The sequence below is a fragment of the Odontesthes bonariensis genome, chromosome 15, assembly GCF_027942865.1.
Source record: "Odontesthes bonariensis isolate fOdoBon6 chromosome 15, fOdoBon6.hap1, whole genome shotgun sequence".
NCBI classification, from domain to species: domain Eukaryota; kingdom Metazoa; phylum Chordata; class Actinopteri; order Atheriniformes; family Atherinopsidae; genus Odontesthes; species Odontesthes bonariensis.
In genome coordinates, this window is record NC_134520.1 from 25799620 (window position 1) to 25819044 (window position 19425).

The following is a 19425-nucleotide window of genomic DNA, read 5'->3' on the forward strand; positions in this document are numbered from 1 at the left end:
AAAAGAAAGTAAGTGTATGAAAGGAAGGCCTGCATCTTGCACGCTGCACTATTAGCTCCATGCGAGCACATGGAGGTGCAGGGAGGAGTCAGTAAGAAATATGAGGCGCTTTAAGAAGTTTTACTACCGTGTGTCTCATGAGGAGTCTGACTTTTAAAAAAAGAGAGAGAAAAGAGACATTTCTCAGGCTTCTAATTTAAACCCGAAGGCCTCAGTGTCTCTTCACCATTTTCTTCTATTTCTATGTTGTCTTAGAGTCGTCGTTATGTAATAAAAATGTTTTCAAAGAACAAATTGAAAAGCTGCCTCCGAAAGACAATTTTCAATTCTTTTTCATAAGTCAGACGGTTTTCACACTTGAGCAAAAGCAAGTGCAGATCAGACAAGAGAAGGCTTCCTGTTCTTGGTGGCGTAGCTGAAATGAAACTTCCTGTCACTAAGCAGTAAGGTGAAGGCAGGCTCTTTTGGTGTGTGACATCACTCCCACTTGCATGACTTGAAACCAGTGGCAAGGTTTGTAGGGTTTGGAGAGCGAGTCCAGGAAGCTGCACCCACCGACTGATAAGACAGAAAAACTTATGTAGCGTAAAATAAGGCATCGTTTTGATATTTAGTTCAGGATTGGAAATTCGACTTAAGTTTGGCAACTCTAAGAGAGTTGGTCCTCACTAGGACTGTACTGTACGGTGTGTTGCTGTACACACCCTAACTCCTGGACATGGCAGGTCTCTGTGGACTCCAGATCGCGCTTCTCTGTGCTGGGATTATCTCTTTGTCCAACTGTAAGTAACCATCTGACATGATTATCGTAAAGCTTTCTTTTTGAGGAGACTCTAAGGAGGAAGTAGTGTGTTAAAATTTCTTTGTGTCTATCAACTGTCAGTCTAAAAAAAGTCTTTAATTTGTGTAAAACATCAAGGTGACGATGTCTAACCTTCTCACTAAGTGTTTTTGAAGATATAGCAGTTGTTTGTTGAATGCGTGCGTGATCGTGTTCATGAGAAATTTTCCATGTGTGAGATAAAGACATAAATCTGTCAGCAGGCGAGCTTGACAATATCTTTTCTTTTGTTTTTTATTTTTTAAAGTGGAAAACATCACCACAAAAAAAATGTAATCATTTAAACTGAGGGCGGAAGTGACAAGCTACAGTATATCAAGCCTTTGACTTGTGCCTGCGTTTGTACTACTTCACATTTCTTAAACTTTCCAAATCTGAGAACACCAGACAGTACAGCACACGCCTGTGATGTGAGAAGCTGAAAAGTGACAGGTTTCATGAGCCCCTTTGGCAAAAGAATAAACACTTATGTTCAATCAAAGGCTGCTGCTAATAAAAAGACGCTGTTTAAAACACGTTCTTTCATTGGCAACAAAGCCACGGGAATTTTTGCAATCATGTTTCTGTTCTGCTTTGACATAGTGCAGGCGTATGATGGTGTGAGTGTACTGTATATGTGTGGGTGGAGGATGGGGGTTTGGGGGGTATATCTGTCAAAGATGAGAGAAATTTTTAGGGGTGTGTCCCTGCAAACTCACTTCAACATTTGTGGCTGTGGGTGGCGCATTGAGAAAAATATTTGCGTGTTTGTGGTTTTATATCTACGTGTATGTGTGTATGCAGACTTATCTTAGTGTCTCTAGCATCACTGAGTTCTGCTACTTATCAACATATCTAACATTTCTTTGCCATTTTCAGTATGATGTCTGTAAACATTAGCTGAAGTGACTACTTCACCCTTTTATTGCCCTCTGCCATCTTCAGACAGGGTTAGTGTTTGTCATTTGTTTGTGAGGTGAGTCATCATAGTACACCGCAGCAACGCGCTATTATTCCATTCACCGTTATTATCAGTCACCAACCCTTTATTTTATTCATACGGTGACATTAACTTAACTTAATATCTAATTTTATGTGCAGTCTAGTTTATTTGCACATTCATTCAATTTGACAGGAAAAATAATGAAGAAGTGACATGAATTACACGTGATGTCGAGTTAGACACAAGAAAATTAACAAATCGTGTGCGTTGTAAAACCTTACAGTCATGGCAGGAATTGCATTATTTACTCATTTTCTATCTGGACAAAGACAGAGAGTGAGTTTTCCATCATTTGACTCCATGGTATCTTAACAAATTCTGACTTCAAGATATATGATACATTGTTAGTTACAGGTACTTAAATTGTCTATTAGAATAAAGGTCAATTTGAGAATTAGAAATGAATAAACAATTTGAAAATATCTGACAAGTCAGTTCTCATGTAGGTCCACCCGTCCCTCCATTTTCTTTACCCGCTTTACCCGTGAGGTGGTTGGAGTACAAATGAATAAAAAAGTTGCCAATTTTACAAACATTTTCTCAACAATAGAATTGTATGATGACTGTGCTGGTTTAGACTTTTTTAAAGTAAGTGAAATATGGAAACATTAGACGGTCAAATGGAAAAATACCTGAGCTGTAGCTAACTACTACAGTTTAAATCCTGCCTAATTTGTTGCTATTCTGCATTTTTTCTGATTTCCCCCAAACATCTTCACCAACTGAGGGTCCGCTTATAGATCATGTTAGCGCCATTTTTTTAATTGAACTCAACCCAACAACTTGTGCACCGTGTAACATGTAGCTCGCTGTAGCTGCTGCACCAGGACAGAGCTGTGACCACTTCCGTGTTCCATTCTGAGTTGCCTTCATTTCCTGGCAGAGCAAAGCAGAGACATGCAGCGTGGGCAAAGAGACTGAGCACAAGTAAATGGCTCAAGTATTCGTGACAAAAAAGGGGAAGTGTCTAAAATGAAGAAGTGAGGTCAGAAATGTTAAGCCTGATTAAAGCAGCTACTGGGGGGGATTTGGCTCCTCAAAACGCAGGGGATGTTCAGCGGTGAATGCAAAATATGAAGAGATTTAAAAAAGCCCACAGATGGAGAACACTGATATGGAGAAAACAGATCCACACATTTTATCAGTGTTTTCACAAAATGTCAAGCAACTAAATATACTCAAAGTGTGCTTGTCTTTGGAGCTATGATTATCATTAAACTGTAACTGCTGTAATTTTTGACAGTCTAGTTTCTTCTCTATGTTTGCCCCTTCCTCTATTGTCTACTGTCTTCCTCAACTTCTGCTTTTCTCACACCTTTATTTCACACTTGGCCCTGAGAACAGTGAGCAAGAAGGTGCCCAAAACTACTTACCTCAAACCAGTTTGGTCATCATAAAAAAAGATTTTTTTGAAAGAAACTTTTTCTTTTAAATAGTTTCTGGGCCTGTTTCTTTACAATGTGGCTTAAACAAGTGTAGCTGTGGTCCAGCAACCTTCAAATTGAGCGTTCTGAACACTGTGTCATGAGGGACACCAAATGTACAGCCAGGGAATCTATGAGGAGCAAACAAATTATGATAGATAAAAATGTATTATATTAAATTTAGAATGAATGAATGAATTATTTGATTATTAATTGAGCTGTTGTGAATTTTTCCCTGATTACCCTCGATGGAGGTCTGTGTAGATAATGATGATTTACCAGAGAAGAGGCTGGGAGACCTAAAACATATTGATCGGTTCAAGAAGATCAGTTAATAAAACGTACTAATAATTTTCTTCATAGTTGTTAACTTTTAAACAGCAAATGAACAACTTATCATTAATAGCATTTAATTTATTCCTTATCATTTCATCGTTAGTTACAGCAAGTAGTTCACTGGTTCACAAAGCCTGTGGTGCATCGTGCTGTGGTCTTACTATGTACTATATCAGTCATATAATTGTCCTGTTGTTAGATGCTATAAATACTTTTTTTCCTCATTACATTTTGCCACCAGTTTTAGTAATCCTGAGCATGCACCAAGTTGAAGATTGGGTTATGTAATTAATCCCTCATGGTTTTACATTTTTTAGTCTGGCTCATTTAAAAAAAAAAAAGCTGTAATGTATTACAAATGATACACTTAACACTGAAGGAATCATGAAGATAAAATATATTTCTGGAAAAAACAAGTTATTGATATTACTTTTTTGGTCAAGAAGCATGATGCTCCACTCGAGGTGAGGGAACTTATGCAATGACTACCGACCACTCACCAAGATGATTGGTATGACTACTGAGCCAAAAAAAAGAGAAAAGATCACACATGAGTTTATGAGACGGTAACCAACGGGTAAATATTCATGAATGTATGTGTTGTCACTGGCTCTGTGAAGTTCACTGGCTGGTTCAGAGTTAGGCTCTCATGATTATTTATGATTATATGATTATTTAACATCTCTTTATTAACAAATCATTACCTGATTATCATTTATGACATTAATTAGTGTCTTCTCTGGTAACTCATCGTGATCTATAATATAGTGTTCCTTAGGGAATTCTAGGAAAATAATTTAAAACAATTAATCGATCAAGTCCTTCCCTGCTCACTTGTTTAGATTATTTAGCCATAAGCTACTTAATACAGTACAGTTAGATGTTAACTTATTGTTTGTAGCGGTTAGTTCCTCATTTGTTCCTCACTTTCTGTCTGATAACTACTTAAAATGTTGTGTCCCTTATCATTAAGAGTAGCCGAGCTCTCACAACTGAGTGCAAACACACTCCTCAGTAACTGCGGCAGTTTGCATGAGTTACAGCAAAACTTCTAACTGGCACTGTGAGGTTGAAGAAGGCTGGGAAATGTCACTGCAGAGAGCATGCATCTTTGCTCAGTGCTGTGAAAAAAAACACAATAAAACGCGCCAAACCACATCCTGGCACTCACTGTCTGGCTACCCCCGATCACAACGTTGTTCAGTTCTCATTACTTCTATTGTAAGGACCAAATGGGGGAAAAAACAACATTTTTGTTGAATATGAATGTTCTGACATATGGCTAGATTAATTCTAAGTTGATTTTTTTAATCATATTTCACTGACTTGGTAAAGCTGTTCTAACACGTGTTGAAACTACTAAAACAACACATACAGCATAAATATAATTTAAAACAATTTGGATGACAATGTTGGTGTTTTTGTTTTGTTCAAAGTCCTTGTACATGAGCCAGTGACACGGTAAGCTGAGACAGTTCTGTATGTGTGGGGTGGCTCCATCTTTCAGTGCAAGGCAGGAAATGGTGGTTTGCTTACTGAAATAGCGAGTGTGGTTCTTTGTCACATTGTCATGGCAACCAGGTTGTACAGCTCCTCCACTCAGCTCAGCCATTTTCCTCTTTTAACTTGATCGGAACCTGTATTAAAGAGCTGGAAGATTAAGCTTCAAAAATATAGATAAAATATTACTTTCTTATGCTTTTGTTTGTTTTTTCTCCTTCATATTAGATAAGTGATGTGATTTTATGAAAAAAATGTTCATTTCTTTCTCTTTTGTATTTACAGGTGACAACAGTACAAGTGAGTGACCATTTTTTAATATCTAATCCAATAAATTTATATATAATGACCATGGCTTTTAATCCTAATTGTTCCAACAGCAGCAGCAGAGGCGCCTTCTCAAAATGTCACTTAAATGAGCGCAGACTCTAAATGGACACCTGCTCTGTGCATTGATTGAGCAAATTCATTAAGATTGGCTTCCATTTGAGTGACCTGTCTCAGTCAAGGTTCAGATTAAAGAGAGAACGCAAGCCGAAGAAAAGCTCTTTTTATTTCAAATCGAGCTTCGCTGCAAAGTATAGTTTTATTTTCTTATTTCTTAAAATGGCTTGCTGTTACACAGCGTTAAAGCAAACTAACAATACATCCTGCTTAATTCTGCAACAGCAACATGACCCCAAGCTCTAAAATAAAGCCCTCAAATCATGAAAAAAAATACCACAGTCAGGGCAAATAGTGTGTATTCATAATATATTTAACAGGTTATATAAGGATCCAGAGGTGGTCAACAAAATTGAATTTAATCATGTTTTTGCTCCCTTTATTTATATGAAGTATCTATCATAGTATTTTTTTTTTTTAATGAATTAATGGGAGATTTTAGCTCAAACTAAACAAGTCTGGAATGAGAGCAGTAGTTCTATGGACTGTTGTTAAGATTTAAATAATATCTGAAGGGGTGTGTCTTGTTCAGATGCAACTTTTCCCCCACATTAACCAGAAAATCATTGATCATTCAGTCTGTTGTCATATTTCATATTAGCGATGGGTGTAGATTTGGTATTGTTTGTGAAACATATTTTTGTAAATCCAGTTTCCATCACACCCATGGACCCTCTTTTCTACGTTTGACTGTGACTGCTTAGCAATCAAATGCTATTTTTTGGTTAAAAAAAAAATATGAATTTGGTTTTAAAGTTTTTTAAGGCTTGTTCTTAAAATTTCAAGCATTATTCATTCATCATTTTTTATTGTTAGTTTAGCTAATAATTAGTTTATGTAATGACTATATTTTCAACTTTAAAAAAAAAAAAGAAATAGTCATATTGTGCCATTACGTCAGCAACACTAAAGCAACCTTGGAAGTGTAGCATGAAATAAACTGATGCTCATCCTGATTCTTTCTCTATTAGCGCTTTTCCAGTGGAACAATGTCTTTACCCTTTCAAATCTAGAATTTTATCCAACTAATACAATTTTTATCACCTTGGATCATTAATTTACCTTTTTAGAAGAAATGTACAGGAAAATTAAAAGCTTGTAAGGTGAAATTAGCTTTGGCTACATCTTTCATCATTTTTGTGGTTCTCCCTATTAGAGGGAAGGTGATAGGTACAGGATTTTTCAGTATTACCAGAACTAGCATAGTGATGTTGTGTTGATTTTTTTTCCAGCCCCCTTACCTCCACGCACTACCGCAAAATCCATTTTATCTTCAGCATCCATGTCATCTGTCCCCACCTCACCTCCACGCACCACGGCAGTCCCTACTGCCACAAACCCAGCTGCCCCCACTCTTCCACCCAGCTCACCAACCCCCACCCTAAACTCCTCATTTAACCCGACCCTTTCAGCCAACAGCTCTGGTAATGTATTCAGCTTCAGTCTAAAGTTTTAGAAGGTATATTAGTTTACATTTACTATGATAAAATCCTGAAAACTTAGTCAAGCATCGTATCAGGTAGGATAGCTGACAGTAGAGTATTTCAGCCTGAAGGTGACCTCCAGCATGCTCTCAAACCTGCAGACACTCCTCCTGCAAACACAAATGAGATCTCACCGGCACCCACTTCATCCAGCAACCAATCAAACCTGACCTCACCTCCAGTCACCCACCTCAACACCACTCCAACAGCTACCACCAAAGGTTGGAATTTTCTCTGTTATTTTATGGGGTTGTGATATGATTGCGTTTTTAATATGAGTGTAGACAATGGACACTGAGGTGAGAACAGGTCATGTGTGAGGTGGTCTTAAAAACACATTCAAGCTCAACTTTCATAAACATATTCTAATGTTTTACTCTTGTCCTCCAGCAAACACAACAACCCCTGAACAAACTAAACCGACCCCAGAATGTGAGTATCAGTTTAAAAGATGATCGGTCCATCCTGTGTTTTTCTCTTATAATGAAAGTATATTTGTAGTGAGTGAACAGAAGTGTTTTATTCATCTTCAGTATCAACATGAACGAACTGAGATTAAAAATGTCATCAGGAGGTTTATTTGAACAGAAATTCTGTTGATTTTCTCTGCAGGCTCCTACAGTGATAAACCTATCCAGGGTGGTTTCCTGATCGACATCACGTCCCAAAATGTTCCCACTGGTTCCCAGTACAACATATCCATCAATGAAGAAGGCCGACCAGCTCCTGTAGAGCGGCTCAGTATCTTCTATCAAACGTCAAACCAGTCAAAAGAAATCAAACATCTGAAGCCCTGTACTGAATATGAGCTCAGAGTTGAACTTGTTGGCAGTGATGGGAAAACAACACTTTGTAAGAGCTCTGACAGGAAAAATAAAACTGGAACAATTAATATGAGTGAGTACAAATACTTCAGATTGTTGTGTATCTTACTTACTTCTAACTGATCAAATGAAACTGTTTGTAAAAGAGAAGCTTTTCTGTATTTCAGCTAAAGATCACATTTATGTTACCAACGGCCAGCCTGGACATGTTTGTTACCAAAGCGACTGGGACATCAGCTCCTCATTATCAAAACCAAATAATCCAGATGTGCAGTTCGACAACGCAACAATTTGTTTCAAACTTACAGACGAGAACTTTTGTTCAGATTTTACTGTGAACTTCACTCCAGAAAACTGTGTGAACTCCTCCTTTAGCATCACAGAATACATCCCTGTTGGTACGTCCAAAAAGATCAAACTTTATTTTCATGTTTCAATAGAACTGATATCATCAGGTTTTAAGTTTGCTCTGTTTTTTCAGATTTTATTGATTTTAGTGGCATAAGTCAGCAGGAACCCACTGGACTTCCTGCAGAGATAAAACCAAAGTTACCTTCAAACTGTGAAAATCTCACTGTTGATTACACCTGTTCAGGTAAGATGACAGACAGTAAGGAGAGAGTTTCACCATCAGCAATATTATGAGAAGATTTACATGGTTAAAGGTGGAAACTTAACACATCATGTGGCCAGAAACTGTAAATGATCCGACTCATAGTTTGATGTAAAAATGGATTTTTTTCCTTTTCTCTGTGAATCTGTTTAGATTTTTTTTCTCTGAATGAAATTTTAATTTAACCTCCAAGGATAAAGGCTTTTATTAACTGAAATATAAATACCAGAAAAGAAATGATGTCATCTTTGTGTCTCCTCAGGAAATGGACGAGATAACCACTCCATAGATATAACTGAGCTGGAGCCCTTCACAGACTACAGCTGCACTGGTCTGATCAAGCACAATAACGTCTCCATTAATAAAACAACTCCCGTCCGGTTCAGCATTAAATGTGGTATGTTAATGTTTACTTTACCTCAGTGGAACGAGGTTTTATCCTCACACAGTTTGGAGTGACATGAGTCACATGAAACAGATAAATTGTCACAAACGTCTGCTGTGTTCCAACAGACCTCACAACAACCATTACGCCGAGCCACAAGACCAATACTTCCATTCAGCTGAGATTGGAAACAACCAGTAACAACTGTCCAGAACGCTCAACACTTCAGAAGCTTTCTTATAAATTTTCTGATGGCTGCAAGTGTAATAGTAAGTGAAATGATTTACATTCCCCGTATTCAAGTGTCCTATTTAAAAGTACAGTGCAGTTTTAAGAGATTTGGAAATGAAACCTGTTGGGAATCTGATCTGATCTGTGAAATATCGAGACTTAAATCTTTAGTTTGAGCTTCCACTGCCGTACATTTATAAATACTTTTATGATGTTTCATTCCATTAAATGAAAGTAGATCTCAATAAGCACAGATGATATGCTGAGTCACATGTTGGTCTACATTAATCTTCAATTCTAATGCAGAAAAACATCAACAGATCGGTGTTTGATCCTGTTTCCCATCAGAGGACATGGTGACATTGTTCACAGATAACAACTGTTACTCTGATCTGAAACAGCTTCCTCTATAAAGAGTGATGTGAGCAGTTTCTGCAGGTCATGCAGCAGACAGTGCACACTGAAGTTTGAACCATGAGGACCAGACTCAGTTCTCTCCAGCAGCAGTGACTCAGGAGTGATCTGATGACATGTTCTTAATGTGTAACTCCACCAACTGAGCTGCAAATGTGTATTTCTGTAACTTTAACCTGAGAATTAGTCTCTTTCTGTCTTTTTATTTTGACCTGTTGTTGTTAAATCAGTCACAAAACAGCTGATGGAAATTATGTCACACTTAAAGGTACCCCAACTCCACCTGAAGGACCATGTAGCCTGACTGGACTGACACCATTCACTGATTATACCTGTGAAGTCCATCACACCTACAACAGCATCAGAGTTTCCAGCGAAACATTTAAATGGAAAACTGAGGCTGGAAGTGAGTGACCGTGAAAGGATTTTTGGTGTAAAATGACCGTACTCAACCTGACTGAACAAAAGCTTTTACACTTACAGTTTCCATTGTGTGATTGCTCAAATGAATCAGAACCTTTTACTCAGAGTTTTTATGGAATTGTGTTCAAATTGCAAATGTATTTACTTCTTCTTTCTCATTTGTTTGTTTCTATATCAGATGAACACACATGTCGATCAGCAAATACAACTAAACTTTACATCTGTATTTGTGCGTCACGATTGCCTCTCTTTTCATTCTCTTACAGCACCAGGAAATATCAATGAACCGAATGTGGGTCACCTCGAGAATAATGCGATAAAAGTAACTTGCGATAAAGTTACTTTTTCTGGACCTGAGAAGAAATACACTGCTCGTCTTCTTGGTGTTGGTGGCAGCACACAAACTAAAGAAAAATGTTATTTTGAATTCAAAGATCTGAGTTACCTTACAACCTACACAGTGGAGGTTTGTATAATCCTATTCTTTTAGTTCGATGCAAACATTATAATTTCTTTACTTAGGTTTCAATCTATTTTGTAGTTCCTAATGAAGAGAAATTTTGTCTTTATAGGTAGTTGCTGACAACGGAATATTAAAGAGCAAACCTGCAATCAAAGAATTCAGAACCAGCTGTATGTGCTGTCTTATTTGATGACTCAATTTGTTCAACATATTCCAGTCTCTTACACTAAGCTGGTTGGTTATCATCTAATCTATATTTGACATAAAGGTTTTTATCATATTTTTTCAGATGATGACAAAGCTCTCATTGGGTTTCTGGTCTTCCTCATCATCCTCACCTCTGTGGCTCTTCTTGTGGTCGTCTACAAAATCTACATTTTGAAACGCAGAAAGTCCCAGTAAGGATCCTTCTTCATGTGATCCTCTGTGTTAGATAATGGTGTTTCAACCTGTGTTAATCTGCAGTTTGTTCTTCCATTAGCCAATATATTTTTATCAACAGTGCACACAATCCTTTTTACAAGAGAAATTCATTTTAGACACAGGTTTTTCATCTAGACATTCTTACTCTATCCATACCTGTTGATATGATATCAACTAATTTCTTTGAAATCTGTCTTTTTGTCTATTTTCTTGCAGTGACTTGAGTGAAAACATAGGGCTAATTCAGACCGGAAGTGAGTACATTTTTACTTTGGATTTGACTTTTTTTTGTTTTCATTTTCATGATATATATGCAACCTTTATGATTTAATTCCCAACATATATGTTGTGTGAATGTACATGAAACAGTGATTCCCCTACTCTCAAAATATTTTACTATATTGTTTTAACATTACCTTCACCCTAAACTTAAGTGCTGCACCCAGTGATTCAGTATTTTTATAAATACTAAACTGATTAATATTCAGCTAAAAATGGTTGTTAGTGTGATACTAAAACAGTCAAATAGCGTAAAAGTCTGGTATGTACTACATATGACATTTAATAAGACAAAAACTTGGAGGGAGCATGTATCTGTACCATCTCTGCTGAAAGTGGGAGGATGTTGTGTTTAACAGTGTGAAGATAACAACAAGTTAAAGCAGCTTCCCCTTTTTAATCATACGATCGGCCATGATGTAAACTGCACTTGGGTGACTCACAAAGAACGCTTAATAGTTTGCCATGTTAATATGAACGATACAAAGAGTTGAACTGAGGGAAGTCACATTAGTTTACATAGAACTAGTCATTACCCCCTGGGTGTAATAATTGATATAAGTATTAGAGTATAAGTATAAGATCTGACGTGCAGAATTCTGTAACATCATGAAGCTGGAAAGGAAACAAAATGCCCAACCACACTCAAACTAAATCTTGTGCAATCTCATGAAATTAACCTATTTCCTCTAAAATGTCCATCTCTCCTTGTTTGTTCCTTATGGTCTTGTTTTCCATCACTGTAACTGAACTCCAGGAGAAGCCAACATTCTACTGTTACCTGATCCGTACAACAAAATGACACATTTGTTCAACAGCCTCTTAATGCAGAAAGCAGTATTTTACGTTTTCTTATTGAAGTAACTGAAGAACCCAGCCTGTTGTACAGCTGCACATAAAAACTGCACACATGACGAGTATAAAATGAGAAGTGGCAGAATTTTTCTGTTTATGTTTGACGAGTCTCTTATTTGATGCTGCAGATGATGAAGAGAACCTGTTGCCCATCGAGCCAATCGGATCCGAGGTGCTGCTGGAAACCTACAAGAGGAAACTCGCTGATGAGGGGAGACTTTTCCTGGCGGAGTTTCAGGTAACAATAATGTTTTTTGTTGGGGTCTATTCCTATTTCTATCAATAGTATTAATTGTTCATTTATTTTCTTTAATCGGATGCTTTCCACTCATATAGCTTATAACAAAAGTCCAAGCCAAGACTTGATCATAGGAGGTTGGATGTGAGAGTTAAAGCTCTGGATAGTTTTAGAGAATTAAGTCCTTACAATTTACACTCCTCATAATTGCTTTCAGAGCATCCCCAGAATTTTCTCAAGATACACGGTAAAAGAGGCCAAAAAGGCCTGCAACGTCCCCAAGAACCGCTACGTGGACATCCTGCCGTGTGAGTGTGAAGAATCAAAACTATTAAAAGGACTTAATATTTATGTGAGGTACACCGTAGGACAAGTAATTGTTAGACAGCTTGATGAAACTTTCCACTTGTAATGTTCCGGGCTGTATGTATGTCCTCTGTGATGCTTTTCTTTTTTGTCCGCCCTCAACTAGATGATTATAACCGTGTTCAGCTGACCACAGGAAATGGAGACGCAGGATGTGACTATATTAACGCCAGCTACATCGATGTGCGTAAAAACTCCAATTACACCACAGCTATTTTTACTACTGCTGCTGCTGATGTAAAAATAAAAACGTCATCCGCCTTCATACAAATCTAAAATTTACAAGTGGATATCTATGTCTTCTGCATTACCTGCTAAAGCTTTTTAAAGGTTAAACAGCAACAAAGTTGATGACTTGACTAAACTGAAAATCACCTGCCTTCTTCTTTCAGGGGTACAAGGAACCAAAAAAGTACATTGCAGCTCAGGGTAAAGTCAAGTTTTCAAATTCTTTACACACTTAGTGTGCTTGTATGCAATACACCACTAACCGTGCATGCTGTGGGTGTTCTAGGGCCAAAGGACGAAACTGTGAGTGACTTCTGGAGGATGGTCTGGGAACAGCAGTCCTCTATCATCGTCATGGTGACGCGCTGTGAGGAGGGGAACAGGGTAAAAACCTCCATTTTAAACATGTGTTGACATGATTTATACTGCTACTTTATTACAAATTAATTTGTTTTTAAAAACTAGTAGTTAACAGCTAATTTTACCCTAAATGTTCTTCACTTTTAAACTCTTGTGTCAAAGCTGATTGACATTGACACACATTTCTTGGAAATCATTTTGTTTGTACTGCTGTAAACATGCGTCAGCTGCATATATAATTTTCTTTCTTTAAGTTCTCAATCCTCCCTTTAAAGTGGCATGTCTTATTGCGTGTTTTCTAACGTGTTGTTTTGCAGATCAAGTGTGCACAGTATTGGCCATCTCGAAATAGAGAGACCGAGATCTTTGAGGAGTTCATAGTGAAGCTAACCTCAGAGAACCACTACCCAGATTACATCATCCGCCATCTCAGCCTGACCAACGTGAGTCTGAATCCAAACTTCCATAGATTAGATAATGAAAGCTTGTAGGTCATGCACACAGCGTTCATTTTAACAGACGTGTCCAGGTGTTTATACAGTATATGTCTTGGTTTGTGTTTGAATTATCTGTGTTTTTGTTTTTTTGTGTGACTCCCTGCAGAAGAGGGAAAAAAACTCAGAAAGGGAAGTGACTCACATTCAGTTCATGAGCTGGCCAGACCATGGTGTCCCAGGGGAACCTCACCTCCTTCTGAAACTGAGGAGACGTGTCAACGCTTTCAAGAATTTCTTCAGTGGTCCCATCGTTGTTCACTGCAGGCACGTAACTGATCTTATCAAAGGCTCGTCTAAACACTTCTTAATGGTTTTTGTTTCCTTTCTGTCCTTCACTGATCAATCTGTTGATCTTCATATATGTTGTCACAGTTTGTATTTTTGGGATTTTATCTGTTTTTATACTATAAACTGTGCTACTGAAATTTGGGAAAATTCTGACTGGATCACCTTCTTTCCTCAAATATCACAAAGACTCGCTCCTCTTAAAAGATAGAGCTGGTGAATTGAGACAAAGAAAGTCACTGAGTTTAAAGTCACATGTTTATATGGCCACGGATGGATGTAAAATGCCAGAAATACTTAAATATAATCCTTCTCTCTGTCTTGTGTAGTGCTGGAGTTGGAAGAACAGGCACCTACATCGGCATTGATGCTATGATGGAGGGTCTGGAGGCAGAGGGCAGAGTGGACATCTACGGTTACGTTGTCAGACTCCGCAGACAGAGATGTCTCATGGTTCAAGTAGAGGTAAAACATGTGTGCCTGTGTGTGCATATCACAGTCAAAGTGGTATGATGCTAGGAATTTAAGTGAAATACTTTCAGAGTGTGTTGGCACACAGCAAAGAAGATACAAACAGAAAGTAACTCAACATTAACATAAGGCCAAATTAAACTAAACCAAATGTAATGCTTTTACATCATACAAATATATGTTATATACCATTATATTTTAGATGGTTGTGAGATGGTTGCTTTAGCCATTCAAAAGTGTGATTGTGTGAGCGGAAGTGAAAGCTCAGTGCTCTCAATTATTTATCGGAAGGAAGGATCTAAAACACATGCACATTATCAGAGGTACAAAATATGTTAACTTAACACATTGTGTGGTTACATAATCTTTCTGTGAAAGTATGAGCACATGTACTGCACATGCTCCCACACATACTATCACAAATAAAGTATTTAATTATCTTAGACGGATCATAAAGTGAGCAGAAGTTTTAATTAGATGTTAGATTAGAATTAGTGAACTGTGTATTCAACAAAATTTTGCCTATTCTGCAAAAAGTATGTTCTTTGTGTATTAAGACAAGTGCTTGTTTCATCACGTAGGCCCAGTACATCCTCATTCACCAAGCCCTGCTGGAGCACAACCAGTTTGGAGAAACGGAGATCAGTCTGTCTGAGCTGCACAGCACAGTGAGCACGCTCAGACAGAGAAATTCAGAAACTGAGCCCTCCCTGATGGAAGACGAGTTTGAGGTATGGTTGCTTATTATTTAGCATTTCCAATACATTTATTCACCTTAAAAATTATGTGGGGGGCTGAATAAGCAACTTTAAAAGGAATTTGATGATGTCCAACTCCACTGAACTGATCATTTGAACTTGCTGTGCAACAGTGGATAGTACCTAGATATTACATTATGAAGATAATTGAAATGCAAAACTATAAACAATTTAACATCTTTCAAGTTATTAAAATAATTGATCATTATCTTTAACTACTTTTGACTTCAAATCAGACCAAACTGTGTAACTATGCATCTTTTAATCATCTCTGAAATGATTGTGTTTCAATTCAGAGACTCCCCTCCTTTAAAAACTGGAGAATATTCAACACAGGGATGTCAGAGGAAAACAAGAAGAAGAATCGATCCTCAACTGTCATCCCATGTAAGTAGCAGCTGCATCTGCCCCTTCAGTGAGTGCGTTATGTTTACAGTCACATGTGAATATATACAAGATTGTGTATCGGTTCAATTTCACTTGTGTCTTAACAAACAAACCTCCCATCCTCAGATGACTACAACCGAGTGTTGCTGAAGCTTGATGAAGGGCAGAGCCAAGACAGCCAAGACACTGATGAACAGGATGAGGAAGAGTCATCAGATGAAGAGGAGGAAAACTCCAATAAATACATCAATGCCTCCCACATTGATGTATGTTTTTTACTTATTAGCATATTTTAAATGAATGAATGTCAAATTGTAAGACATATTCCTATTGTAGGAGGAAAACCTCTGGATGAGTTCCGATCCTGCTTGTTTGAACAGCATACAAGAATAGATGGATGTTTTTTCTTGTCCACACAGGGATACTGGGGCCCACATACCTTCATTGTAGCACAAACTCCCCTGCCAGACACTCTGGGTGACTTCTGGTCGATGATTTACCAGAAGAAAGCAAGTACTATTGTCGTGCTCTCAGATTGCAGTGAGGCAGATAAGGTAAGCACAATGCAATTGGAATCATAAATAATTAAACATTCTTAAGGCACATACATTGTAAACACTCTTGTTTTCTTGTGTCTCTTCTTGCTGACAGGACAATAACTCAGTGTACTGGGATAAAGACAAGAAAACATTTGGGGAGATTGAGGTGGAGGTTACAAACACAGAAACCTCTGCAATTTTCATCACCCGTAACATGCTGATCCGTCATGTCAAGGTAACGCAACAGCCGCCTGCTCTGTCCGCCGCATACCCCAGTGATGTCATTGGTCGAATTGAAATGATAAGCTTTTTTTTTTATTAAGCTAACACCTCCTCTGTCAACAGAGGAAAGAGAGTCGGTCGGTGAAACATTTCCAGTTCTTGAAGTGGGAGAACAGAGACCTGCCAGAGAATCCTCGAGACCTCACAGATATGATTAAGGACATTCAGCACAGCTGTGAAAGCAGCAAATCACAGAGAGGCATTCCCATTGTGGTCCACTGCGAGTAAGATGAAATCACAGAAAATGTCCTCTGCACAGATCTTAACGGGACAGCATTCAGAGAACACAGAACCAATTCAATTTTCATAAAGATGGCTCAGTGTCAGGTCTATATTTTCATAAAGGTCATAGATCATTTTAAACCTGTTGTTTTGTAGTTGTTTATAGAAGTTATGCAGCAGCATCCCTTTTATGATACAGCTTATTTAGAATATTTATTCAATCTCCAAAAGTTCTATAGAATATACTGAGGAACACTAGGGGTGTTGTATCCGAAGCAGCCCATTATGAACTGATGCAACTTTTGCTTTTCAAACCTGAAGGGAACATGTGCGTCAAACCAACATTTTATATACATGAATATTTTCTAAGACACATTGTTGAGCATGAGGATAGTCAGTAATTTACAGTAGCAACAGAGGATTTGACCTCTGAAATGGTTTGTTTTTAATGTTTCCAGTTTTTTCAAAGCTCAATGTATAAAAAAGTTGCACTGAAAAGCTTGTGAAACCCTCAGGTTAATCACATCATTAGGAAGTCAATAGAACCTGAAACTGCTGAACATGTTCACAGCCGAGTGTCAGAGTCTCTGGTGTTTTGTTTACATCAAGTTAAAAGTAACTTCTAGCAGGTTGATACAATGAAGTAATGCCAGACGTGTGCAGCAGCCCACTTTGACCTGTAAATGTAACATACTAAAATGGATTAATTGAGAGAATTATTGTGACCTTCACCTAACTTCCTGTGTTTGTGTGCTTCATCTCCTCAGCAACGGCTCGACCCGTTCAGGGATTTTCTGTGCGCTGTGGAACCTGCTGGACAGCGCTGACTCTGAGAAGCTGGTGGATGTTTTCCAAGTGGTCAAAACTCTACGGAAGGAAAGACAGCACATGATCTCCAACCTGGTAAGAAAGAGCAACCCACACCTTTCAGCACACACTTTCATTGCTTTAAGCTCTAATAGTGGTAGAAGGGCCATGAAAAGATGATTTATTTTCTTTTAAATCCTACCGGTATGAGTTTATTTATATGTTTAAGGTGGTGTTTGTACCAGGAGATCAAGATGTCACACTGCAATGCCTTCTTGTTGAATGACAAACATGACATTTTTCTGAAAGAATGAAAGGAAAGTGCCAGAAATGTTAAATATCCATGTCATTTAAAAAAAAAAAAGTTCAAAACCAACAATGCAGAACCTGTTCTCTCAGTATTATCTGACTGACATTGTCTTTAACTCCCAGACAAATTATTTTGTTCCTGCTTAAGTTCTTTATATTTCAAAATAGTTGAAAAACCTTAAACCAGCAACTGTAATTTTAAGCAAACAGGGACAAATTATACACATGTAGAATATGTTCAGCGGCAAATTAATTATTTTTGTGAGCATTTACAAGAGGTGGGTAGTTACCTATAGAAGCCATGGTCATTGCTTTGAGTAAACATGTCTAGAAATGAAATAAAGGGACTAATTATCAACTAATCCAAAAATAGAGATATATCATTGTTCACGAAATGTTACAGGAATAAACTGACATTAATAACAAGATCAATTCAACCAAATTTATTTTTATTTCTAAATTAAAGTGTACCAGAGTGTACAAAAAAGTTTTTTTTCTTAGAAAAGCCCAAGTGACATCAGGATATCTTCTGTTTCCTCACAAATCTTTCTATGTCTCTAACAGGAACATTATCAGTTCTTATACAATACTCTGGAGAGTACTTTCCCCGTCCAGAATGGGGAAGCGAAACAGGTACAGGCCGCTGCAGCCGACAGCGTTCAGATAGTCAATGAAACCAAAGAGAAGACAACTGAGGGGATGTCTGAGCAGCCAGCCAGCACTACCAGCAGCAACCAGCAGGGGGCGGAAGAGAGCACTCCTCTGGTGGTTAATGGAGACAAAGAAGAGGGCAAAGACAAGCCTGAGAAGGAGTCCAGCGCCCCCACAGAGACAACACCACTGGAGGACACCAGCAACGGTCCCACGGTCACTGCGGAGGTCTGAGATGGAGAGCACATTCATGCCCGAGGCTGTTACATGTGGGAATAACTTTGTTGAAACGCTTCTTTTAGCTACCTTGTGAATGTATAAACATTTGTAAAGCTATAACTAAGTGTGAGTTGGTCCGATATTAGCTGGAAAAAAGTATGATTTATATTTTATCAGTTTTGTCAGTTTTCGAAATTGCGATTTAAAATACGTTAAGTTATGATATTTTTGATTCAGATGTGAAAACCTGCAAATTATATTTCCTATTAGCAAAGTTTACGTGAAAAGCTGTTGTCAAACTGGAGGCCTTGAACTTATTCATATACATCTAAAAGTTAAATTTCAGAAAGTTTAAGTTAGTGAGTTTGATTTAGTTTATATATTATTTTCTTCCCAACTACTGTACACACAAGTCAACATTTTTATATATATATATATATGGTATATCTAAATAAGATAGGTCTTAAGTTCAAAATGTATCATGTGCTTTTCTGCCTTCTCATTAAAACAAAAGAAAAAAAGTAATTTTTGCAGAGTACTTGCTTATTGTCATCATCTTTATCAGAATGGGTTTGCTAATATTGTAAATCCAAAAAACTATTCCCATAGTCAGCTTCTCAGCGGGGTTCCTCCGTGAATATTTTCCACCAAGAGTTGCACCAATTACTTTCCAAAAAGGAGGATAGTGGGTCACTATTAGAAACAAACTGTTTTACATTCCCCTCACAAAAAAAGAAAAACAAATATATTCCTATGTGTGTGCTGTGTGGATATATGGCAATATATACTCTGTAGCTCCCATATGTGCATGTGAAGAGGCGGTTTTCAGAAATAACTGACCTCACATTCAGCAGCTCCAATCAGGCTGAATGAGAACAAGAGCCA

The 19425-nt window shown here is 37.8% G+C and overlaps 1 protein-coding gene across 2 annotated transcripts; it reads left to right on the forward strand.

Annotated features, from left to right (window-relative positions):
- Positions 1-460: 460 nt before the first annotated feature.
- On the forward strand, positions 461-19057 carry LOC142400640 (receptor-type tyrosine-protein phosphatase C-like). 2 transcript variants are annotated; one of them, XM_075485706.1, is made up of 29 exons: positions 461-782; positions 5369-5383; positions 7402-7443; positions 7624-7908; positions 8003-8233; positions 8317-8430; positions 8711-8845; positions 8962-9102; positions 9747-9884; positions 10168-10367; positions 10474-10534; positions 10654-10762; positions 11004-11041; positions 12050-12159; positions 12377-12467; positions 12632-12708; positions 12918-12954; positions 13040-13137; positions 13431-13556; positions 13717-13874; positions 14225-14360; positions 14948-15097; positions 15421-15511; positions 15638-15777; positions 15931-16065; positions 16163-16285; positions 16396-16556; positions 17322-17457; positions 18235-19057. In XM_075485706.1, the coding sequence occupies exons 1-29, from the start codon at positions 719-721 to the stop codon at positions 18553-18555; spliced, it is 3663 nt and encodes a 1220-aa protein (XP_075341821.1). In that variant the 5' UTR covers positions 461-718; the 3' UTR covers positions 18556-19057. The 2 variants fall into 2 exon arrangements, with proteins under 2 accessions (XP_075341821.1, XP_075341820.1); XM_075485705.1 differs by lacking the exons at positions 461-782; positions 5369-5383 and adding exons at positions 6508-6951; positions 7113-7232.
- Positions 19058-19425: the final 368 nt, after the last annotated feature.

What these genes read in the sequence shown, in the direction of transcription:
- LOC142400640 (XM_075485705.1), top strand. Translation starts at nt 6,810, where the DNA reads ATGTCATCTGTCCCCACCTCACCTCCACGCACCACGGCAGTCCCTACT. An exon ending in GCCATCTCAGCCTGACCAAC is followed by an intron (nt 13,557 to 13,716) that starts GTGAGTCTGAAT and finishes GACTCCCTGCAG; the next exon opens with AAGAGGGAAAAAAACTCAGA. An exon ending in AGCACATGATCTCCAACCTG is followed by an intron (nt 17,458 to 18,234) that starts GTAAGAAAGAGC and finishes TGTCTCTAACAG; the next exon opens with GAACATTATCAGTTCTTATA.